This window comes from Anopheles coluzzii, chromosome 3 (assembly GCF_943734685.1).
Source record: "Anopheles coluzzii chromosome 3, AcolN3, whole genome shotgun sequence".
Classification (NCBI taxonomy): domain Eukaryota; kingdom Metazoa; phylum Arthropoda; class Insecta; order Diptera; family Culicidae; genus Anopheles; species Anopheles coluzzii.
The window spans coordinates 88,994,508-89,020,130 of record NC_064671.1 but is presented as its reverse complement, the minus strand read 5'-3'; the positions used below and the strand labels follow the sequence as shown (position 1 = coordinate 89,020,130).

The following is a 25,623-nucleotide window of genomic DNA, read 5'->3' as shown; positions in this document are numbered from 1 at the left end:
TGCAAATCGCTGTTATCGCTCTACCGTAAAAGTAAACTCTGTGCAACTAAGCTATTCGTCACATTTTATTTTTTCTAGCACATTTGTCGCATCTGTAGCCTCTACCTTGTATGTTCAAATGGCGCCGTGCTTTTGGTGTTTTTTGTTGTTACACACAGCATCCAATGGCAAAGGGGCATGAACAACTTGTAGTTTTGTTTGTTTTGTTTTGCTTTTCCGGAGCATAATATGCATTAAGTATAGAGTCGTTATCGGTGCTTTTCAACCACCATACGTAGAGCAATAGTTGAACTGTAGTAGTAGCAACTGTTATCATGATTGAAGAAAAATGAGTAATATTTTGTTCATAACATATTTTAATTTTTTGCTGAAGTAATAGCCGCAATTCATAAAATCAACTTCAGACAGCATGTACCACTGCAACATCGCTAAATTAATATAACGATTATTTTAGTTACAATGTACATTATTTAGTTGAGAATAAAATAAAAAAGCTCTCCAGGATTACAAATACACACCAGCTACGAAAAAATAATAAATTCTTCTTATGCTCACAACACAACCCGGCCGGCAAACACGCGACCGTGTTCGACACCCTTGGCGTCCGCGTAGCATAGCGTATATACGCGATGTCGTGCTCTTCCTTTTGCGCGACGACCGAGCACGCGGCGGCCCTACAGCATAACTCCGGCACGAGCTCGGGCACGGTACGCGCCAGTGCATCGTCGGTCGCCGAGCGCACAGGACGTACCAAGCGGCAGCAGCAGCAACCAGGCGCCACAAGCGTAGCGTTGATACAGCTCGATACGCACGATACAAGCCTTTGCGCGAGAGCCACAAGCTAAAGACGCGAGCACGTACGCGAACGGCATGGTGCATCCTTCTGCCATCCGAGCAGGCCCCCGTGAAGGACAGATTGATCGTGCATCACACACGAAACACGGAGCGGTTTTCCACCTATTGCCTGCTTTGATTTAAAAACAAACCAAAAAAACACACATAAGCGGCATTTGACTTTTCCAAGCTGTGAATCAGCTGTTCCTGCTTGTGCATTCCTTCCTGTTTCGCGAGTGGATCGTGTGACTGAGGGTGTGAGGTGATTGTTGTGATGTTTTTATTTTGTTATTTATTTGTGTGTGTGTGTGTGCGAGAGGATAACTCATCGAAAGTGAATTAAAACGACAACAACAAAAAAACCCTTCAGCGTCTCCCTTCCCACGAACCGGGATTGACAGCTTCACAAGACACGGGCAGTGAGGTGCACAAGACGGTGCATTGCAACTATGTGCACCACGACTAGGTGTGTGCATTCGGCGGCGGCGGCGGCGGCGGCGGCGACCCGTCAGCTGTGCTGATCTGCGTGCGAGCGTGCGTGCGTGAATCATCGCGAATGCGTTTCGGTCGTGCGATTCGAAGGCAATTAAAATAGATCGCCGGCCAAAACCGCCATCGTCGTTGTGGCTTTTCTCCTTTATTCTTTGGCAACAATAAAAAGGAAAAAAAAAAAATAACGGGTGGAAAATTGCCAGACAATCAGTTCAGTGCCACCACGCCCGGCTGGCGTGGTTCAGTGAATTTAGGAAAATCGGGAAAATTTGAAAAGGCCAACCCGAACAGCAGGAACACGTGTGACACGGAGCGGTGTGATTTATCGCACGGGATAATACAGCTCTACACAGCTCTACCAAATACGATTCGGTTCGTGTTCGGGCTGTGCCGTCGCCTGTCCTTGCTGTGTCACAACACGCGCCGAAGATGGCGCAGAAGCGTGCGGCCGGCTGGTCGCAATCGTTCCGCGACTCGTACGCGGGCGGCGCTGTTGGGCGATGCTGATTGCATTGCAAGCGACACTCGTCCACTGGCACTGTCTGTGCGTGTGTGTGTGTGTGTGGATTAGTGCGTGCCAAAGAGACATCGATCCGTGCGCTCGCGATCTCTTCTGCGTTGTTAATCGCACGCGGCAGTGGCAATCGGCGTTTGGTGAAGAAACTCGTGTCCTTTTGGACAGTTGGATTAGAAAACGATCCAAACTGGTGCTGGTGGCGGAACAGCGCGCAGCAAGGTGCCCAAGAGAGACGAAAGGGAGCGCACCCCCGTTTCTTTGCACCAATCCCCCCGATCGCCACTAATCGACTGCGGTGTCAAATTAATCGTCTCGATTGGGCGTTGAAACGTCGTTCGTCCGTCCGTTCGCGGTGAGGGATCTGTTTTTGGGGTGGCAAACCACCCCCTGCCCCCCTTTACGCGCCTCATCCCTGTGGCCGGGCGTGCAAGATTAACGCCAGTTTGGCCGCCTGTCGTACGCGGTGGAATGACGATGATTTATCGGTACTGAGGCGTAAAGGTTGTCTTTCACCCCGATTACAACGCCCTCCTTCGCAGCCAGGTAGGCCTCCCCACCTTCCCCGGGGGCATAAAACCTCAACCGGTCCGCGGCGAGCACATCGTTGGACATCTTGGCCAACGCCGCGGATCGTTAGAGAATTGGTTCGGTTGCACGTGCAATTAGCCCGCGCGTACGCGAGCACCCATCCGCCGCGCCAATCGGCGAAACGAGCAGTACAGGGAGGGTGGACCCGTGTGTGTGTGTGTGAGCGTATTTGTTGTGTGCCCTATCTGTGTGTGTGTTTCATGTGCTTTTAAGAGTAGAATCGATTTTGCTTTTGAAGGCTTGAAGTGGTGGAGGTGTGAGAAGAAAAGCGACACACCGAAGGGTGCGCGCCATTGCGACGATTTTTCCGATCGGACGACACACCAAACCGAGCCCAATCCAACCAACGAAGGTGAGTAGCATAAGGGAGTGGGTGGGTGGAAATGGGGGTGGCGATTATATGTACACCGAACCTGTTCGATGGCCGACGCGAAGCTATCACCCCGGTCCGATTACCTCCGGCCGATTGATTGGGGGATTAACTACAAGGCGGGAAGGCGGGTGTTGTGTTTTGATACACTTTCCCGGAATTTGTTTCACCACCTGGCCCTTCTTTGTGGGTTTGATTTCACAGAACAATGGTTTGGAGACTGCTTTTCCTTCGTTTGAAGGAGCAGAATGTTTGTTTTTCTGTTTGGCTTGCATCCCTTTTGTTTTCGAGGAAAGGGTAACGTTAAAGGTGTCGAGGAGTAGGGGGAGAGTTTATCAGTAAATTTAAGTTGATTTTTTTTGTTGTAAAAATCGAAAATTGCAGTCTAAGGCAGCTTGAGCCGGAATGAACATGCTGTGCAAAGAATGTCGATTAAATTCCATGTAAAAGCAAGACACATTCCATTTTCTATACCTTTGCCATCTCGCCATGCCATATTCAGTGGTGTACTAACTGATGTAATTCTCATTAGACTACCACTTATAATTGTGTTTTATTATATTTGGATACTTTTTGCTGCAGTTTCATACTGTATTGTTTGTCCTATAATATACATTCAATTCGATAAGGATAACGCATAAGTTTTGAGAAGAAGATTGGTTTTAGCATTGGAAAATGGGGTATCACAATGGTTTGTTTAAACTAAAACTTGTCATAAGTAATCCTATGGATCGATTGATTTATTCATTGAATCAAAGAAAGCTCTATAAGATATAAATTGAGAAGCATTAACCAAAAAGTACTCATACGAGAGAAATCCTGAGTTAATGTAATTTTTTCCCGAATTTTATTTCATTCCCATTCTTTTTATGTACATCTTAATTTATAATAACGAACTGTACAGCTTGTGTTAAATTATAATATAAATTATTGTAATAAACTCTCTTAATATTGTTATCATCAAAATACATGTATCTATTTAAAAATGCAAATTTTTTATTAGTTAGATCCTGCCTGGAGAGAATGTACCGTTATTATTCAAATTACGGAACAGCTTTAAACTTCGGACACTCATCCTGTTTTTATTGAATTTCTTCACATCCAGTCCTAGGTCATAACGCTTTTTAATTTTACATAATTGCCATGATGTACTAGAATCAATTAAAAATGTGTCTAACCCCTAGTTGGTCCTGATGTCATGGTACATAATCATTTTTCTGTCGATCAGTAGTCCATCAGATGCGTTCTCAGCAGTTTTTTTTCTTCTAAAAACAGACACCAGTAGAATTTCTTCGATATGTTCTATTCTCTGGTCCAGATGCATTCCAATATAATGGAATCGATGGTTGCAAGATTGTAAGCATAGTTGCAACTACAGTTTATTTTTCATATTGTACAGTGAATTTCATTATAACACGTATTTAATACTGTCTGGAATATACGAGGCAAGATTTGTTAACACGTTTTCAATTCCAGACAACCGCAGTAAATTGTGTTTCATTGCTTAAAAATATGTTCTTAGACAGGTGTTTTTTAGATAACTAGAACAAAGATTCAGTGATGATAATAAAACAACAATTTTTGAAGATAAATGTGCTCAATGCCTTGATGGTCCTACCGGGAAGATCGTCGAATAGTGCAGCAGAACTTCGATTTAATGTATCTACGAGTGGAGGAGAAACAGCATCTAAGCTCCGTTTTCAGTAAGACTGCTGTACTGTCGGTCTAGGAGGACTCCGCCATACAGAATTAGATTTTTGGTCCTTAAAAGATGTTAAAACCCTAAAAAAAAGTATACTGTGTATGTGAATGTGAACATTTTAAGTGATTTTTTTAGACTGTCCGGAATATGAAGCAAAATATCGTTGAAGTTTTTATAAGTTTTTTCAATGTTTGGTATAAAATTATTGGAAATCTTTTGTTCTTTCCAATTAGAAAGGTTTGCTTCAGTAAAATGATTTTAACAGAGATATGACCGTTTAAATTTGAATCAGTAAGAGAATATTCCATAAATGTCTTAAGCGTCCGTAATTCGAAGCAACACGATACTGATTAAATCAAGATTAAATAAAAAACAACTTTACCGAGTTTCCTTTACCAGTTCAACTGCTTCAGCTTCATTTCCAATCCGTAAAATCCCATATAAACACTCGTAAAATGTGTGTCAAACGTAGAGCGATTATTATTGTAAATGTTTCCTCTGTTTGCTGATAAAAATAGGATATACAAGTTCTGTATGGTCATACATATGATCATCGCTAAAAGTTGAGTTTATATTAAAAGAAAAACCATATCCAATCTAATATCGAATGATCATCTAATGAACACACACAGGCACAAAATGCGTCACACTTTTGTTGTACGAGACACGCCGCTGTCAAACCATTGCCCTGCCGTCTTCCGATAATAGAACAGCACCGTTTTAGCCGATAGCATCGAATGCAGTTTCGAATGCAGCATGCGTCAGCTCGGGTTGAATGGTCACAAAAATAATGCACATACGAAATCATTGCCTGCTCCATGAGTCACACGATGCTGCTGGAGCAAGAGAAAGAAAAAAAAAACATCTCATTTGCTACTAATCAATGCAAACACACTAAATTGCAGCGAAACTATAAAACGGCATTGCACATATGTACCTTAAACGAGTATACAAATAACGTAAATAAAAAAAATTATAAACAGAAAAAGGCCACACACAAACACACACACCCACACACCCAATGGAGCTACCAAGGTTGACCTCGAATTCTAAACAAAAACGATTTCAACCCTATTTAGAAAGCAATATACCACGAGCAGCAGACGAAAGGGACGGTGACAAGTGCTGTTTCTTGCACAGAAATGGTTGTTCGCGCGCTCATTCATAAATAATTTGTCGCTAATTCTTGCTCGCCCACTGAACGGGACGTGCCGTCAAACGACACGTACCCTTGCAATGTGTGTGTGTTTTAGCTTCCCATAAAAAAAAAACTATTTAAATACAGCTCCCGAGAATCGATAGTGCAAACGGGGTCCAGTACGCTCAGTGTCACGATTCTTTCGTTAGTTCGTCCCTCCAATTTCACCCCTTCCCAGCCGTAGTGTCCAGCCGTACGGTCCCAAAATATGAGCTTCCTGGTCGTGTGAGACTGATGTCTGAGACATTTTTCTCCGTAAAGTTCGCCCCCTCGGTCGAAACTGCCACCGTACGCACTTCGCGGCGTGAGACGTGACTCCCGGACAGTGTCGTAAGCTCAGAATCTTTGCGCCGCAGAAAATCCCCAAACACGGAAATGTCGCGCACGGCTTTCAGGCGCACGGGGTGTCGAATTCGTTTGGTGCGCCCGCTTGTAAAACAAAATCTTCCCCGTTCGCCTTCTGGCAAAAAAAAAAACCTCTCGTCTCGTTGTGGCCTAGTTGTTTGTCGTGTTCGCCAAGATGTCAAGCGCTGGCGTTAGGTGCGAAGATGCGAACTAGATCTTCCCAGGGTCGTATTTCAATGCGGCCATGGGGTGAAAGCGAGAGAACAAGTGGGCAGGAGGGGGGGGGAGGTGTGGCTACAAGCGTACATGTTCTAGCGTTCGACCGCATCGACAGTCCCCCAGACTGGCTGGTGATTTTTGAGCTGTGAGCGGTGAGATTCATATTTCACTTCTGCTTCCATTTTCAGAACAACGAGCGCCGCGCCGCAACCGTTGCTTCTTGTGCATGTGGTGGATTGGCAGGCCAGGCGCAAACCAGGAAATAGACGCAAAACGGTCGCACACAGCACACAGCACCAATATGTCAACCGGTATCGTCTCGCTCGCCGTCGTTAGCGTCGTCGTGCTGCACGTGCTGCTGCTGTTGTTGCTGGTGCCGGTTGATGGTGCGGTACGTGGCCCCACCGATCGGCACAGCTTTGCTTCCGCCGCCAGCAAGCCTCCGATCGATCGGCCGGGGATTGGCCGGTCGGCGTACGGTGCCGGCAGCGGTCATCGGCGGCCCGGGAAGAGTTATGCCTGTCTGCAGGATTTGGCGCAGACCGTGGTTCCACCCGGTCCGGAACTGGCCGGCGGGGACGATGGCGAAGCGACGATGGCACTGACGGAGGACCGCACGGTGGTCGTCGGCGAGGACGACACGGACGCTGATATCGACGACGACATTGATACAGGGAGCGGTACGAACGGGACCATGGCCGGTGGTACGCCCATCGTCGTGCGAAGGTGAGTTGATGCCAGTGTTATTAAAAATGATAAATATTAGGGGGATGTTTTCTCTTCCCTCGTTTTATTGCTTCTGTCTTTTGGAGCCTTTTGATATTTAAAAGTTATATTTTTTGTACTCATTTTCATGTGTGTTTTTGTCATGTTTATGATTAATGTCTACAACCACTTTACCACTGCAACACTTTGTTGATATTTTATTCATTTCTGATTTACGAACGACAATAGACACATTTTAATATGTTTTGTTATTCTGTTGTTGTCTCTACCGTCCTTTTAAATACAAGTAATATCAGGTTTGCGTCATTTTTGTTTAACTTTTTACTATATATAAGTTCTGAGAAACCCTAAATTTAATATTTTCAAAAATGGTTTTTAAGTTTGTTCTGTTGTGTTTGTTATGTTCGTATGAATTTGCTTTTAGTTTTAATTTGCTTACCTTTTTTGCCTTCCTTACGCGTTTTTCTTATCAGTTACATGATTTGTATAGTTGTCATTTGTGTTTTTGTCATGTTAATAATAATTGTTTATAATTTTTACACAGCAATACTTTATTTTGGTATTGTTGTTTGCTTTTATCATTTTAAATGCTTTTAATATAAGATTGATTTGATTTGATAGCTTTTGTTCATTTTTTACTTTTACTTTTATATTATTTCTTTCGTCTTTATTCAGTCTATTCCGTCTTTAGCGACTCTACTATTCAGTCTTTTGAGAATTAATATCATATTTACAACATTATATTTATAATTATCGTGATTTCTTCCATTTCATCGTTACACAATTGTACTAACTATACAAAATGTGCATTTGCTTCATGCCACAACCGCACATAAAAACTACTACAATCGCTTTAAAAATCATCAATCGTACCGCGTCACGATATCCCTCGCACTTTCTGCTACCTGCTTTTTATTTGCCGACCTAGAACGGAGCCACCGGTTTTACTTTCGTTCGACTTGTTCAACTTGCACTACTGCGTAAGGCCTCCCCTTTGGGAGTCATCACCGTCACCATCGCTCGCATGCAACGGGGGCGCTGACTGGGGTTTATTTCACTTTAACGTGTTATTTGTTCGGCTGCTCCGACCCAGACCGCGTCAAGTCAAAGGGCACGAATGAACGAAAAAAAAAATCACTTTTGACATGCTAATCATCCATTAAAGCCGAAGGCTCCTGCCAGTCCCGCGGGCTGGTTGAACCGGGTATGATGGTGGAGGGGAGGTTCGTTTGGCATTTTTTGTTGCTGTAACTTCACGCTCCACTCTTACAGCAACAAAAAAGCTGCATCGAACGGTTCTGCTACGCGCGTCGCCGTTGAAGATGGCGGTATCCAATTATAATGCTTCCGGCATTCGATGGGGCCACATTTTGCCACCGTATTTACAATATCGTCAACTGACCGAGCGCCACGAGTAACACGAGCAGCCGTTAGTACATAACGGAGGATATGTAGTTTTATTCGTGGGGTTTTTTTTTGTATTAGTTGGCTGTTGCTTGCAGTAATGCGAGCCTTCCGCGCCATGGATTAGGGTCGGTGATTTGGACGAGGGTGCGTTTTAGTGTTTCCACCATGGTGTACGATTTACTATGCCAAAGGAGAACCCTTTCTCTGGGGGAACACAATTTCGGCGCTTCTGACTCGTGTTGCAGAGGAGCATGGGGAAATAATAACATGCAAAATTGATTCGTACACGTTGAAACAAAACGAAACAAAATAATGGGGGAAATAAATCACACCGATTTGTTTTAAGGAGCAAGAAGGGCTCAGTGCCAATGAGCCGCAAAACCACAATGCTTTTGATTGAAATTGTGTTGATCTTTGGGCATTGATCTATGACTCTTCTTGATGTAAAAGTTTTGATGCTTCCGAGATGCGGTACCACTTTGCTGTACCACAATATGTAATTGGATCATTTTGTAATTTTCATGCCGATTGGTTTTGAGTAAAACCAATTTCGATAACCTCAGTACAACATTTATTATACATGGGCTTAATCTTTATTACCTCTTTTAATATAAATCCGGCAATGGAATGAAGCCTACATAAGGCCTGGTAACTGTTCAAAGAAAGCCCCAAGCCCCATTAGTGGTTACGAGGGCAGATTTTGATGCTTCGATCCTGTTTAGCTGATAATTTCAATGATCTTTATTTCTGAAGATATTTCACTGCTAGGTCTGAAGCATTCTGTTATCGTTTTATACCTACAGCCGATTCTACTGGTTTGGCGATGTTGCTCTATTCACTTCACGTGATTCACACGTAAAAAAGCTTTTAAATATATATGAGCTTAATTTTGCAATTAAATTTGTTTTGAATTTGTATAACTTACGATCGAAAACATACCTTTTTGAATAATCGTTGAGTGATGTCACAGCTCAATCATTGTTTCTACATAATCTGGTTCTTCCTTGGCTCAACAACCGATGTCGGTAAAGGCCTTACCCATAGCAGAATAGTCAGTATTACGCATGGGAGCACGGCCCATTCGGGGCCTAAACCCAGGACAGACAAGTTGTTAAGTCGTTCGAGTTGACGACGGTACCACGAGACCGAAATCTACGTAATAAATTGTGGAATGGAATGGAAAATAGATCCGAAAGGGAATTTATTTGCTTTGTGTCAGATTAAGTTTAGCTCGAATTGAACTTAATGTATAAAAATAATATAGAATTTCGCACAATAAAACCAACCTAATTTGTGATAAAAAATACAAATATGTTCGTATCATCAGAATTCTGAACTCCCCATTTGCGTCACAGCTTCAACTGAAACTGTCAGCAAGGAATGAACCTTAATTCCCATCCCCCCCAGAGATAGTGCATTGAAAGCTCCCAAAAATGAAATCCATCGCACCGTTTTGCTAACTAAAAACCCACGTTCCCAGCTAACTTTCCACCGTGTGACAAACCGTCACGGCCCGGCTTGCTGAAACCAATGTGTCACCTGTGTCTGGCGTGATGGGGGCCTTTCTGTGGCGTTCCTTTTTTTTTTTTTTTGCTCTCCCTCCCCGCGTAGACAAACAGACAGTGCCACAGGGCCAGAGTGTCCTGTAGCCCGGTGTCGTCGTGTCGCAGCATTGACGCTGGCTGGCGTCAACGTGAGCACACGTGAGGGGTTCGGTTGTAGTAAGCGAACCGAGCGAAGGGAGCAAAATAAATTATCTCTCTATGACTCTGCCCACCCGATGCGATGTCGATGTCTGTGTGTGTGTGTGAACATGAGGTGAGGGGAGGGGGTGTGGGACGACACAAGCGTCAAGTTCCGGACAGTAATGATGGACCTACCGCCTCGGTCCCCGCCGGTCGGCATCACCTTCATGCCGGGTCCGAAGTAAACAAACATTCCGCTGGCAAAGTGGCAAAGGCGCGCCAGGGGGAAGAGTTGCCAGCGTGTGGCATCGCTGCGGAAGCGGACGATGATGCAAGCAAAGTAAGGATTGAAGTGGGACTTCCTCACTATCTCCCCCGCCCACCTAGGCACTTGCAAACGAAGACGCAACCAGCGAAAGTAATATGATACACCCGCACCCAACATGCTGCCAAATGCCCAACCCCCACCTATCCTCCCCTTTTCCTCATCCGTGGACGCCTGTCGGAGATGACCCGAATCCGGGCGTTGAAGCGAATCGCCCAAATCGACCAACTCTGACATTCGCTTTGCTTGAAAGTAGTTCATTTATCTCCCAGTTTGAGGCACTCTCTTGCCCCACCGACATCCCCACGCGCTGTCTCGCCCTCGCTCAAGCAGTGCAGCAGTAATGCAATGTCCACACCGTTGCCCACACAGTTACTTAGAACCTCACCCCAACCTTCGGGGTGGATACCGGCGACGCAGTTGACATTCTTTTCTTCTCCGCTGAGAGTACGGAGTACGAGCGGTCATCTTTGCAGATGAATCGTCCAAACCACCCCCTCCCCCTCTCCTTTCGACGACACTGCCGGATCGGTTCCATTAAACGATCATTGTTCACGGGTGAAAGCAAAGCGGAGTGTGTGTGTGTGACGCATCGGTCATGCCAGCCGGGCGCCATTCAGTGGCAGGATACGCTTCCTTACTGGTCCGTGAAGTGTGGTTTGCGTTCGTGTGTGTGTGTGTGTGGTAGGAAGGAGAAGGAGAAGTGAAAACGGGGAGAGCGTATAATGAAAAAATACACATCCACCGACGAGAGATGAAATGATGCTTCACTTGACAGCAACGTCAACAGAGACACAAAGTAAATGCACACACCAAGCTGCAGTCGGAACGCATCAGAGACGGTGGACGGTTTCTGGAACGGGTAGCACGGGATGGCAGGCAGAAGCGCACCGGCAGCGAATGTCGGCAGGGTTGTGTGTAGCATCTTTTAGAACGTTCGAAGTAACGTTCGCTTAAGCGGCGGGGAAGCATTTGTTTGTTTGTGCAAAGGACCCAACCACTGACATAATCGATCAACCGATGCAAACGGTTGGAATTAAGTTGTACTCGTACTGGTGGTCGAGAAGCTCCTGGGAGGAAAGTAATAATGAAGTGCACTGTTACTAAGTGTGTAAGAAAGTAATAGAAAGTGTTTTGAACTGTAATAAGAGATGGAATGTAGAACACATCTTTTTGAGTCACTAGTACATTAGTTTTGAAGTCATAGGACAACAAAAAATTTAAATTGTAAGAAGTCTTACGAAGAAGAAGAAGAAGTGACTATAAAAAGTATCATTAAAATAGAAACATGAAAATAAAATTGTATTGTTGTACAATATGTTGCAATATGTTTATTTTAAAACTCATAAAGCGTCAAAATTATGTAAATTTTCTACGAACGATAAGAAAAAGAGCGATCTTATGGTAATTAAATCGATTCTATTACTTTAACTTCATGATCAATACTTAAGGCGAATGGTCTTTTTTATAATTTAGGAAAATATAAGTATAAGCTTTAAATCAGGGGCAGAATGGATGACTTAATTATATTTCAACAATTTACGTGCAATGTAAACATAAAATTGTACCACTTCATATATTTCACCTCAAACACATTCAATACTGTTGCACGATGTTAGCAAACCATGAATGGCCAGGTGTTACAGTATGTCAATTCAAGAAATAAAACAAAAGCTGCCAATAAATGGAAAAAAGATTGATTAAAATTATCTTAATCGTAAATTCCTTTCAAAGTTAATATAAGAGACCTTAGATAGTTACATCAATGATCATCGGATGTAAACATAAATTCCTAACCACTAAGATAGCCTCTCAAAACCGAAGAAAAGCTTCGATATCATCGCCACTGTCTTAAAATTCCTTATATTAAACACAACCACTGGTGCCGTGACCAGGATCATATCGATCGATTATATCGTATCGACCATCCTTTCCAGACTAAAACAAGCACTAATTAAAAGATAAATCTTTCTTTCAGTTTTAATTACCCCAACTGTCACAACAAATCGCACACACCGCGCCCATTCGATGGCTCTATTCGATACGCTTCGGTTTGACAGTATTGTCGCGCATTTGATCGTACCATGATTCAAGCATGCTCCGGACGCTTTGCGCCATCTATTAGCGTATATTGTGGAGTAGTGGAGTGCAGGGACTGGAGGTAATTTTCCGACTTCATTTGCGCGCAGGCATGACAGAAATTAATTGCAATTACAATTACACGCCAGCGCCGCATGCGGTCGTTTTCGGTGACAGGATTAATTTACCATTTTTCCAACGAATCGCGTCGTCTGGCCTTCGGGGAGGCGGCTCCCATCTAGGGTGCAGGGTTGAAGCGTTGCGTTCAAGAGCGGTCCAACTCGTCTGCGACAACCCTTTATTGGAGCAATCATTAATGATCGGAAGATATCATAAAATGATGGCAGCCCATGCCGAAGATGTCATTTGCATCATAATTTATGAGTTACTACTGTTACCTGTAGACCTAACGGAACGGTGACTGGGGCTAACTGCGCGTCTGGTTCACTTTCCATTTTCCCTAAAACAGACAGGGGGAAAAAACGGCATAGCCCGTTCGGCACAGGCTTCTCATCAGTATGTCAGGCACATACTTTTGCGCAAAACCGCGGGTGAGGCATTCCAATTTTGCGTATTATCTGCACCATTTCTGGGCTGACCGCAAGGTCCGTTTTGGTTGCTGATTGGTTAAGATTGGACATTGTGCCCAACCTCTTGCGGCCAGGCTGGGGGCAAATTCCCCAGTGGGACGTACGTCCCCCTCAAGGTAGCCGTGCGCTCTGATAATGATGCCCAAACACATTTAACAAATCTTCGCTACAGATTAGATATCCTCCCTTCGGGCGGACGATCGTGTCATTTGCTGCACGCAAAAATTCCTCTCGGAATCACAAACGCAGCACAGACACACACACACACCGTTAAAGCGATGCAGCCCACCCGATATCCTTAAACTGTGCGCGGGCAAACATTGCTGTGTAATGATGCTGATTATTTGAAAATCATACAGCAGTTAGCTAGTTTTCTAATTAACTGCACTCGTGCCACGCGCGGCTCGTGCCAACTGGACACTGCACCATTTCCTTAATAGGAGCCTCCCTGTTTTTGTTTTGCTGTAGCTTCCACGGCAATCGACACAACCATGACCAACCCTAATGCGGCATAATTATCCGAGGATCCATTCACGCAACCACGCGTGATGTGCATCAAACGCGAATAGCCGCATCGGAAGCCGCTGTGGTTGGCATTCCTTGGTCGACCGATGCCCGCTGATTGGAGAAATAGTTCACGGCGCGTTCTCGTACGGTCAGGATGTTCGTTCTGTTGGTTGGTGCGCTGCTGCTGGCACTTTTACCGTCCAGTGTTGACGGCATCGTGTACGTGCGGATAAGGAACGAGCGTGGACCAACGGCAGCCCGCGCCGGCATCCAGTGTCTCGAGCTGCTGAGCCATACCTACTTTCATATGCGCGAAACGACGCAGATTGAGAACATCGTCATCTTTTACCTGCAAAACCTGAGCTCCCCGGCCCGGGAGATCCTGCTCGGATATCTGCAGCTGCATCACACCGGTTACGACATCCACGAGGACGACGATGATGATGATGAAGACGACGAACCAGAGTCCCAGTTTCAGCTGAAGCTCATGTCCGACTCGGTGTCGTCCGACGACTTGCGAAGGGCACAGTTCATGGACCACAAGCAGATCGACTACTACGTCATCGTGATTGACAGCTTCGAGGGTTTGCAGCGTGCGCTGGACCGCATCAGCGCGACGGCGGCCTTCAATCCGCGCGGCAAGTTCGTCGTGCTGTACAACAATCCGAACGATCGTGACTCCAACGCCCGGCTGGCGAACCGGGCCCTCGGCCACCTGTTCGTTGGCCACCACTCGGTGAACGTGCTGTTCGCGTTCGCCATCGACGCCACCAGCTACCACGTGTACACGGGCGATCCGTACCACGGCGCTACCGACTGTGGCCAGATGAAAGCGCTCAAGGTGGCCACGGTCGTGAACGGGAGCTTCGCGAGCCGTGCACTTTCCACCGCCATGATCAACATCCCGAAGGTGCCGCCGGAGCTGGAATCCTGCACGTTTCTGCTCTGCACCCGCGTCGCGCCGCCCTTCATCGATCTCGACTGCAGCCGCGGGCTGGAGCTGCAAATAATGGATCTGTTGCGCGAGTCGATGAAGTTCAAGGTGAACGTTTCGTGCAGCACGATGGACCGCGGCGAGCTCGAGCCGGACGGGAGCTGGAGCGATCTGCTCGGGCTGATGCGGGCGGACGAGTGTGACATCATTGCCGGCGGTTTCAGTCCCGACTTTGACGTGCACGACGCGTTCGGCTCGACCACGCTGTACCTGCAGGACTACTACACCTGGTTCGTGCCGGCGGCCGGCCCCGACGCCCGCTGGAAGCTGCTGGTGTACATCTTCGAGCCGACCACCTGGGAGGCGTTCGCGGGCGTGCTGTTCGTGTCGGCGCTGGTGTGGCGGCTAGTTGCGCACTATCTGCCCGAGCTGGCCGCCCATCGGGAGCTATCGATGTGCTTTCTGAACACCTGGAGCGTGTTTCTGTGCATTTCGGCCAACAATCGGCCGGAGTGTAATGCGCTGCGGCTGCTGTTTATGGGACTGACGCTGTATGCGCTCAACGTGACGACGATCTACACGAGCATCTTAATCACGATGCTCACCAATCCGCCGCTCGCCTACCAGATGGACACGATCGAGGAGATCCTGGCGAGCGGTGTCCCGATCGGTGGCCGGCTCGACAGTGAGGATTGGTTCATAAACGACTTTGCGGACGATCGGCTTGTATCGGAGCAGTACAACGCTACCTCCGAGTTTCAGCCCTCGCTCGATAATCTGCAAGCCGTAGTCGAAGGCAAACGATCACTACTGATGAGCCGACTGTACGTGCGCAACACCAAGTACAACGGGCTGGTGCACGGGTTGTCGCGGGACGTGTTGGTGACGCAGATCGAGATGATAATGGAGAAGGGATTCCCGCTGCTGCCGAAGTTCAACCGCATCCTGTCCAATCTGATCGACATGGGCATCATGCAGAAGCTGTGGAGCGACTTCCTGTACAACGTCACGATACTGGATCGGATCCGGGCGCACAGGGCACTGAGCGAGGCGGACATTATAGCCGCCTCGCCCGAGGTTGTGCTGACGCTGGATCATTTGCAAAGTGCGTTTGCGCTGTACGGGATTGGGATGTGCTTGTGTGTGGTGGTGTTTCTGTTGGAGTTGCTGTCCAAAACGCGCTGGATTGGGAAGGGGCGCGTTGTGTTGGAGAAGCGATGGGATGCGTTGCTGGTACGGTTGCAGCTGAAGGAACGCACGGCTAGGGAGATGACGATTCGGCCAAGGAAGATGGTGAGATTCAGGAAGGTTTTGAAGTAGTGGCTGTCGATTTGCCATGGTTGATAGCGACACTCTAACGCGTATCGATAGCAAGATCTTAGAATAGGTGATAAATACTATAAATCTATTTTAAAAAAATGCATTGGCAAGTCAACACAAGTACTAATGTGCTGGGTAATAGTAATTGTTAGTTAGTTAACACCAAGCGGTTACACAATGACACTGATAACTGATTGCACTTCCTTGATGATTGCATTTCATTAATCATGTTTAAACAATCTGTTACTGATTGTTGATAATACTGTGTTTGGTTTCAGTAGCTATAATTAACCATCACGCCGATGTCTATAGCTCTAAAACTGGTTGTTAGACTGCGACGGAGTATTAAATAGTCACCTTATGCTCTATACATGGTACAAGAACACTACATTCTTACTGACCCAACTACACTGGAATGTAGTCTTTAGTTTATCCATGCCAAAATTAATCACCTAAGCTTCATCATTAGTCTTAACAGCAAGAATCAAGCTTATAGACTGCAGGATTTCTCTAGCCATTTCATCACCAAATAATTCAAACCTATTCAACGAATTATAATAATTATCTGCCTAACGTTACTTGCACAACATTCAATGCTTAATTAACCTTTTTTAATGGCATGTTTTGCGCATTTGAAATAAGATTGTATTAAACAATTTCCTATAATACGATAACCTATAATTAATGTCTAATATAGGATATTGTTCTTTACTTCATGAGACTCAACCATTAGTGTTTTTTCTTTATTCTACTCGATGGAACTCATCCTTATCTCAAGGTTGATCTAAATACATGTGTGACGTCATTTCGGCCTTACCTGATTTTGTTAAAGACCAAACACAAACCTGCTGTAGGATTTCTTCAATCTTATTCGTGCTAGTGGCATTAATCTTTTTCCATTACCAACTGCTTAAAACAAGAGTGTAAAATGAAGGCAGCGGAACTCAGAAAAACGGGCTTAGCTGGGAATTTAATGCAGTTTTCATTTACTGCTACAAATGGATGGTCATCTATATATTAGCTGTATATCTCCAGCAATACGTGATACATTAGATTAAATAAAAAAGAGGTTTTAGTAATTGCTACTCATTGCTTTGCGTTATGGGAAGTATCACATCTCAAAAATTAGATACGATCGATATTAGATAGGATAAACCATTTTAGAACCGGCCATGCAATAAGCTATAACTCAGTTTTAGGAGCCTAACACTAGCTTTTTTGGCGGCGAATGGTAGCCAGGAATCGTACAAAATGACCAATTTATAAGCTGAAGAGCACGTAGTTTAAACCTTTACTTATCGAAACATGATTGTTATCATAGTTTTTAACAAGATCTAACAAGAACACGTGACGTCTTAAATCTTAAGTCGTGTAAAAATCTTTAGGATAACATTGATTGAAGTAGTACTTTTAAGAACACATGCATTCAAATTAAAAACTTTGCTTAACTTATGTTCATCTTGTTTGTTTTAGGATTTTTAAGCTAAATCCTATTCATTATGCAATTGATAAATAAAAACAAAATCAAATTAAATAACGAATCATCCAGAAAAAGTAATGCTCAAAGTGAGAAGCAAAGGAGATTAAGTGATGACGATAGCCGTTGTAATAAATGTCGACACTTCTCGAGAGTCCCTTGTCACAAATTTTTCTGAACATTTATCTCCATTGCATGCAAATAGCGATATTATTGCAAGGAATTATCTCAAGCACTTTTGAAAAACCCCCGCCAATTCAACTCACAAGACAAATAGGCGCCGCAAACCGGAAACTGGAGTCGGCGTAAATTTTGGTTCTAAATTTACTGCCGCCCGTCCCATCGCTGCTTAATCGCTCGCAGTAACATCCGAAGTAATGCGTGCGAAGTAAAATGTAATGGCCAGTGATCCGAAAACACTTCACCCTTCCATCCGAACTACATCCATACACCGTAATCGAACATTTTGGAAGCGTCAGCTAGAGACAAATAAAGTTGTCTGCGGAGCGTGGCGATTATGGTGATGATAAATTGTCTGCCCCTTCGGTCGTTATGGTGGCGCGCTCTACCCTCTGCTCTGAGGGCAAGCCAAAAGTGCACCATAAAGATGACAAATCACTGCAATTAAAGTGGTATAAATTAAACAAACTACTTCCACATTTTTCCATCCTTGCTGCCCGCCACGGATCCGAACGTTTGCTTATTTTCTGTTCTTTCTATTGCTTCTTGTTCGCACAGATACTCGTTTCGCTTGCTGGATACAAGTCCGCTTTCCATCGCCGTAACGACGACATGCTCGCGAAAGGATGACTCCTCCAGTGTCGCTCCTAGATGGTGGGTGCAGCACGAAGGACGCTGTAAGTACCTATCGATCAGTAACGCACAGACAAGGACTCATCGGGACTCACGTCTTCTTCAATGGTTTTCAAATCCCAATCTAGATATTGCTGCACAGACCAACGGGAGCCAATTCTTTCGCCCATGCGTCCAGCGTGGACTTTACCAAGTGGTCGTGGACGCAACCACGCTACCATCCTCCAGTGCCTGCACCTGCCGGCTCGGGTACAATCGCAAGGGTGCGGAAGAGTTTCGCAGCTGGCCGTTCCGTAACCTGAGCGCGCCGGCACGGATAAAGGTGCAGCAGCAGCGCCGCCGGTACGTCGTGATGATCAAGTGGGAAAAGAGCAAGCTAGACATACACGTGATGAACTACTGTCTGGCGGTCAGTACCGGTCGGCGGCAGCGGACCCTCTGCCAAGCGCTGGGTAACTCCATCCATCGGCCACCCTGCGACACGATCGCCGTCAACGACTATCTTCACCGGCTGGCACCGTGGGAAGAGCGCAAGCTGGATGGGAAGGTGGAGACTACGATCGCTTGCACCGGCACCCGTACCCGCCAGCTCATCCGTGGCATGAAACCGAACGTGACGTACTACGTGGACGTGTTTGCCATTCACTCGCAGCACAACAATCTGTCCTTTCTGCTCGGATCGACCCAAGTGCAGCTTAACCGTACCCGACCGACACAGCTGCTCGAGGGGAAGATTGTCGTCGGCAAACTGTCCACGCTCGGCGGAATATCCCTATTTAACTTTAAAGTCCCCAAACGATCGACGAACAATTTCTTCAAGCTGCATCTAACACCCTGCGGCGGTACGGTCAGCCTGGAGGTGCTGAAGAAGAAGCGCCGCATAATGGAACCGGTGCGCGATGTGTACTATCCGCGCACGATCACGGTGCGCAACGTACGGCCGGGCGAGCGCTACCTAATCCGGGTGATTGAGGCGGACGATACGTCACGGCTGAACCGCATCCAGGTGGCCGTTAGCTCGCGGGAAGACTTTCTCGACCTGCCGCGGATGCCGCACAACACCTCGATCACGGAGCTGGTGCCGCTGCGCAAGTGCCACTCGAGTACGATCGCGTGGTTCGGCTCGCCGGACAAGGATGTAACGTGAGTGTACTTGAGGTAGTAAATAAAAAAAAACATGTTACTTACATTTTCTTTCGCCTTCCAGTTACTGCGTGTATGTGTTTAAGCTTCCAAAGACGCAATACTACATCAGCAATGTGAAGATGCCGACGTACTGCGAGCTGGAAAGCCGCGATGTGTGCAATCATCCCCAGTTCCACAACAAGCACTGTTTGTAAGTGTCATTTTCGGCGAGTTTTGGTAAAAATGTTGTTAATTAAATGTGTGTGTCCTTTTCCTGAAACAGTAACGGCAACGAGTTCAATCCACTCTCGCTCGACATTCCCAACCTGCTGCCGGAGCACTACTACACCGTGTTTGTGACCGCCATCTCGGCACGGGGACGCAGCCTGCCCTACAAATCGGTACGCATCAAGACGGCCCCCTACTGTCTCGATAGCAATCAGATACCAAGCGGTGGCGGACTGGGAGCCACTGGCAAGGGCAGCATCAAAACGATCGGTTTCCGAAAGGCTGCCGGTCAAAAGCGTCGCAATACGGCGATCGGTACCAAAAATGCGCTCGCCGAAAGAGGTACATCGAAGCGATCGCGCAAGCAGCGGGGACAGACGACAAGCCGGAATGTTTAGGCTCGATGGAGTAGCTATTCGAGAAGGCTTTTGTACATATATTTACTTTCAAAATATCCACTTCACTCCAGTTTAACTTTGAGCGTACCAAAAAAACTCTAACAAGAAGGCATAGAAAACAGAGCAGGAACATCCTGCTGCGATTTCGCGATTTATATTTGCAACCGAAAACCCTTTATAAGGGTTTCTAGTACGTTAGGCTAGTAGCAAGTAGAGGATAGACACGTAAGAAACTCTGGAAGCAAATTGCTACAGCACACGATTTAAAGTGAAAAGCATTACAGTAGAAGCTTGCCAATCCGCTTGCCAATTACGTTTGTAAGAACTCTCTTAAGAAGTTGTGAAACTGCAACCCAAAACATGAAACAGCAACACTTCTTACTTCAATGCGTGTGGCAATTGTGTAGTTATTAGCGTTAAGTGCGTTGAAAAGCATTAGAAAAGTAAGAATTGCATGGCCTGGCTGGCACTAATATTCCATAACGATTCGTCACTCAAAAGCTCATTACCGATATGTCAGGAAGGCAAATAATAAGACAGGCAAAGCAAATCACATCCACCAGCGTCGTCCGTTTTGTTTTTAGCCATTCTCAAATGTGGTCCTATTTGACTGCCGGTTGACAGGGCGTGGGCACCGACGATAATCCGACGCTCTGGCAATCGCATGTCTTCGATTGCACTAATTGATTTTGCTGATAACGAAGCTTACAGCCGGATACCAGGTGTAAGGGACGATTTGTTTGTGTTACAATGATTTGCAATTGGTTAGCAAGAGGGCAAAAAACAACACACACGCAACGGGCTGTGTTGGCGGTGCGGTACCGGTCGATTCAATTGCACTTTAATAGAGCCACCAAGCGTCTCCATGCATCCAGCGGTGCATACGCGCTCGTTCAATGGCCCCGGCGTGGGGCGATTAGCATCGAGTGTTTATTAATTTGCAGCAACTATGGGCAAAGGAGCACTTCCGCAGCAACTTTTCCCTACGGTAATATCGATAGAATTTTCTGCTTCACCACACGTGCGAGTGAAGCTGTTATCACACATGTGTTTTGTTTTGTTTGTTTTTTTTAACTGCGGAAATGCAAAGTGAACGCTTATAGACAGTCTTCTTTATCGAACTCTTGTTGCTTTTTTTTATTATTTCTATGACATGATTGGTATCATCGACCCAACCGTCGGATAGTGAGCGCACAGTGATGAAGCAGCGAAACGGCCAGATGGACATAATAAATTTAATGACAACTTACAACTTATAATCTAAACCTAAATATTCGCTGTTTTACTTGTTGGTTGGTTGCTTGAAGGAAAGAAATGTTTAGAATTGTAATTCACATTAACCTATTTTTTATTAACTTACTTTCTTCATTCATTATTTAATTAGTTCGTATTTGTGGATGAGTATGTAGTACTTTTTATTTGTATTTTTGTCTTTTGTTTTTATGTATTTAATATCCATTGATTTAGTTTTTCCTTCATTTTGGGGCTGTGGATGTATTTCTTGTCCGCATTATTATTTTTATTTATTTTTTTGAAGTATTTTTCTGATAAAAACTAATAACGCATCTAATTATTGTTCTTATCATTTATTCTGATTGAGTATATTTCATTATTATTCTTATAGGTTTTTTTAACCATTTCATTTCATTTCTTTTATACGGATACATCGAATACAATTTTTATTTGTTAAATTCTTCTTAATGTAAAATTTTAACATATATTTCAATTTAAAATCTTTGGACTGTGTAAATGTGTATGTGTGTCTTTCTGTCAAATCCAAATTTAAAAAATGTTAAATGTATCTGTATTTTTCAATTATTTCTAGCTAGATTGGAAGCATCTTTCATACATCAAGGACCAAAAAAAATTAATATCACCTTCCATCATAATTCCATCCGTTATAGCATTTTCCAGACAAAATATACGTAATCCATTGTTCCCTTTGTATGAGTTTTCCTTTTTATCAGCAGAAGAGAGGGGGAAAACATCCATTATCAGTCAGTAGCACCGCGATTACGAGGTTGTTACGAGCGGTGTTAGCGTAACCCGACCGACCGGGGTGCGATAAGCGCACCGATACGCATTTTCCTTATAAAACATTCAATTTCCCCGGTACGGCCATGCTTTCGCACCGTGACAGCGGCTCCAGTCGGGCGCGTACAGCTGGAAAACCGCGACGCTCGTATGCTGTGTGGTGTGAACTTGACACCGTAGAACGAAGAGAAACGACTCCAACAGTGTAAAATCACTACCACGTGTGTGTGTGAACTGTCTGTGGATCTGTTTTGCAGCACCGGCAAAGAGAAGAAAGAAGGCAACAAAAAAGGACTGTTCCTGTTGCGTGTGATTTTGGTGCGTGATTTATGCGGCTGTCGTCGTCTGTAGAACGGTATCCAAATTTTCAATTTCACTTTCACGACCGAGCTGCGGGGTCGTCGTTGTGGAAAGCAATTTTCGCAGCGAAAGTGTCACTGTCACCTCGCTGACTGAGTGTGTGTGTGCGTGTGAGGCAGAGGTATGGCAGAGGCGCAAGTGAGCGAAACGGTGCTGCGCTGGATTACCGCCCTGAACTGGAGCGCGTCAGTCGGGGCCGACCTGTTGACAGGCGGGATGACGACGGGCCGCGAACATCAGGGCGGGCTGACGATGATCGGCTACTGGGAGCGCTCGCTCAAGAACCTTTCCACCGAGCAGCGGACCGTCTTTACCGTGTTCGCGATCATGGTGATGGTGATGGCCATCTTCGGCAACATCGTCACCATCATCACGAACGTGCGGCGGGAGCAGCGGCATCTGCTGCGCGTCTGCATGCTGTCGCTCGCTTTCTCCGACATCGCGTTCGTGATCGTCACCTCGATCGTGTACCTGTCGCAGTTCAATACGGAGTTTAATTCGCTCTGGGTAGGCAAATGTCAGAACAGGATATCGAGGTGAACTTGCTACACCTTTACAACATCGCTCTATTTCTCTCTCTCCCCATCCCGTGTTTCTGTCCCATTTAGACCCTCGGTGAGCTGATGTGCACCTTTTCGCCGTTCGTGCAGACAATGGCGGTGCTGGTGAACAGCATCACGCTCGTCGCGATCGCGCTCGACCGCTACATGGCCGTGCGCAGCTTGGTGAAGGGCGTGTGGGAACCGAACGGCTGGTTCTGTCTCACGTGCGGCGTGCTGATCTGGGGCCTGGCAGCGGGCATTGCCAGCCCGATGCTAACGCTGTACGAGATGTACGACATCGTGGTGCTGACGACGGACCCGCAGCAACCGCACGAGATCGTCACCGGGTACTACATGGCGACGATCTGTGCGACGGACAAGAGCAAGAACAGCTACTACTTCGTGATCGTGTTTGTGGTGATCTTTCTCCCGCTGCTCGGTGCGTTCTGCTGGCTCAATGGTGTGATTGCGAAAGCGTTCTGGGTCAGGCGGAAGCCGATCGGGGCGCCGAGCGGGACGAACAAGTGCACCGCCACCAGCACGTCCGGGGAGAGTGGCAGCGACCGGAAGGCAACGCTTACCACCAATGTGGCCACCTTGCAGCCGATTGTGGAACGGCGCACGCCAGCCTCGGTGTTTAGTAAGTATCGTTTGGAATCCTTTATAGGAAATTAGGCTTACAGTGTAAAGCGGGTTTTTGTTAATAATCATATGACATATCATTTGCTTTTCGAACTGCAATAGCACATTTACATTTAACATTTAAGATTCAGTTTGTATCCCTATCAGAAACTAGATTTTACAGGGTTTCCTAACCAATCCAGCCTTGTAAAAGCATTATCTCTTCTTTCGCACAATAACCGTTGTCAATCAAGGCCTGGCTGTACCACTAATACGCTTGACTTTCAGATTACCTTAATAGCAGGATAATCAGTCCTACGTATGAGGGCACGGTCCATTCGGAGATTGAACCCATGACAGTCATATTGTTAAGTCTGCTCGTACGAGTCGTACAAGTTGACGTTTGTACGACCAGAGCGGTCCAAAAAGCGTTATCGGGCGCCGTAAATATTTATTCGGGCGGTGTAAACTCTCAATAGGACTTCGCTCTTCTTCTATTTCACGTAGCCATAATTCACATAATTCATTACCACGTAGCTGGATAGTGAATCCTTGCTACGGGGGACCGGTCCGTCCTAGGCCTGAACCCATAACGGGCTTGTTATTGCGTCGTTCGAGTTGACGACCGTAACACGGAACCGCCCCTCAATTGGACACTGTCAGTTATATTCGATCCTGGTGAAATATGAATCAAGGACAATAAAGAATGCATCCACCCTACTCTTTAAGTTGTCAAATCCGGAAGTTCCGGGTTGTTGCACTGCTTAACAGCATGTCTGTGACTTGTTCAAGTCTTCAAGTTCAACTCTACTATGTGTAAGCTTCAGATATCCCTAGATTTTCCATGGTAAACCTTAGACGGTCTCTGATAACCAAAATCTTTAGTGGATAAGACATTAAATCGACTACAGTTGGTTGCAATACTAAGAAGATAAAGTAGAAAGTGTAATTATCTAGGATCCTTTCCAAAATTACTCTTATCCATTAATTATCCTCTCTAAATTAACTTATTTCTGGTCATATTTTCTTGCATTTTTTAGTAGAGTTTTAGCATCCTTATCGGGAGCTAGTTCCTACCTTCTTATCAAATAGCGCATTTCGATCATATTAGATTCCCATCAGCTGTAATATGTAGGAGTCGTAGTTCTGATGATGATGAGGACTCTTCTTATACTTTTTCATCTACTTCTTCTTTATGTTCCTTTTTGACGAACTGGCCAAATCGAGGTCTTGTCACCCAACATAGGGTCTTTTCAAACATATCTTATATCCGATATTCACGTCATAGTTACCGATGGATAGGTTCGAATGGAAATTGAACCTCTTGTATCTTGTGGGAACCCTATACATCTAACCAATTGACCGCCAGGCCACTCCTTAACCTGAAACGTATAATCGAATTTATATCATATTTTAATCTTAGAATTCAAACCGTCACTGCACATTCTCAGCTCAGGTTATCTGAGCAGTTCAATTACACTTGTTTACCCATGGCATAAAATTAAAATGCTTCATAATTTTGCACCTTGTCATTCGCGGATGAAGTAATGTTTCAATCTTATTGCCGCTAATGTGCTAGCTAGCTGATAACGATCAACCAACCGTTAGTTCAACCGTGTCTGCATAGACCAAACGTAAGCGTACGCGTACCAACCGACTACCTTTCTCTTGGCAGCTTCCAACTGTACCTGTCCGCACCACAACACCACGGCCATCGTCGGAGAGCCTGCGACGCACAGCGACACACCTGCCCGGTCACCTTCAACGCAGCGACCCGCCCAAGGCCACCATCCGAGTGAAGCGATTTCTAACCGGCGCCGGCGCCAGATACACATGTTCAAGGCCATCGTCGTGCTGATGCTGGTGTTCTTTGTGTGTCGCCTGCCGATGTGGGTGTTTCTGCTGGTGAAAATGGTCGGCGAGGCGAACACGGGCGCCTACTGGAATCTGCACTACTCCTTCGGCATCCTGGCGATGGTGAACGCCGTCCTCAATCCGCTGATGTACACGTTTCTCACGGAAACGATTCGCTTCACCCTGTTCGTGAAAGCGTATTGCATGCGCGCTTGTGTGCAACCGTGCCGGAGTGGGTTGCAGCGCGTGAGGGATGGTGGTGCTGGAGGCTTCCAGTTTAGAAGAGCCCGTGACGCGAAAGAGCGGGACAGCAATGGTAGTGACAATGATCCA

The 25,623-nt window shown here is 45.8% G+C and overlaps 3 protein-coding genes across 3 annotated transcripts; all 3 read left to right on the top strand.

Moving 5' to 3' along the window:
- Positions 1-630: 630 nt before the first annotated feature.
- Positions 631-21,150, top strand: LOC120958776 (uncharacterized). The gene is made up of 6 exons (XM_040381776.2): positions 631-2,783; positions 6,454-6,991; positions 18,054-18,172; positions 18,257-19,271; positions 19,336-19,464; positions 19,537-21,150. Exons 2-6 carry the CDS (start codon positions 6,492-6,494, stop codon positions 19,877-19,879), a joined length of 2,106 nt encoding a protein of 701 aa, XP_040237710.2. The 5' UTR covers positions 631-2,783; positions 6,454-6,491; the 3' UTR covers positions 19,880-21,150.
- On the top strand, positions 12,568-16,016 carry LOC125907548 (uncharacterized). The gene has a single exon (XM_049610562.1). It carries the CDS (start codon positions 13,739-13,741, stop codon positions 15,836-15,838), a length of 2,100 nt encoding a protein of 699 aa, XP_049466519.1. The 5' UTR covers positions 12,568-13,738; the 3' UTR covers positions 15,839-16,016.
- A 76-nt stretch (positions 21,151-21,226) lies between the features above and the next one.
- LOC120959442 (QRFP-like peptide receptor) lies at positions 21,227-25,175 on the top strand. Its single transcript, XM_049610563.1, has 2 exons — positions 21,227-22,780; positions 22,882-25,175. Exons 1-2 carry the CDS (start codon positions 22,397-22,399, stop codon positions 23,488-23,490), a joined length of 993 nt encoding a protein of 330 aa, XP_049466520.1. The 5' UTR covers positions 21,227-22,396; the 3' UTR covers positions 23,491-25,175.
- Positions 25,176-25,623: the final 448 nt, after the last annotated feature.

Excerpts from the sequence above, each read along its gene's own strand:
- LOC120958776 (XM_040381776.2), top strand. The coding sequence starts at position 6,492 with ATGTGGTGGATTGGCAGGCCAGGCGCAAACCAGGAAATAGACGCAAAA. Across the intron at positions 18,173-18,256 it reads GGTGCAGCACGAAGGACGCT|ATATTGCTGCACAGACCAAC; the intron begins GTAAGTACCTAT and ends ATCCCAATCTAG. Across the intron at positions 19,272-19,335 it reads TCGCCGGACAAGGATGTAAC|TTACTGCGTGTATGTGTTTA; the intron begins GTGAGTGTACTT and ends TTCGCCTTCCAG.
- LOC125907548 (XM_049610562.1), top strand. The coding sequence starts at position 13,739 with ATGTTCGTTCTGTTGGTTGGTGCGCTGCTGCTGGCACTTTTACCGTCC.
- LOC120959442 (XM_049610563.1), top strand. The coding sequence starts at position 22,397 with ATGGCAGAGGCGCAAGTGAGCGAAACGGTGCTGCGCTGGATTACCGCC. Across the intron at positions 22,781-22,881 it reads CGGAGTTTAATTCGCTCTGG|ACCCTCGGTGAGCTGATGTG; the intron begins GTAGGCAAATGT and ends TGTCCCATTTAG.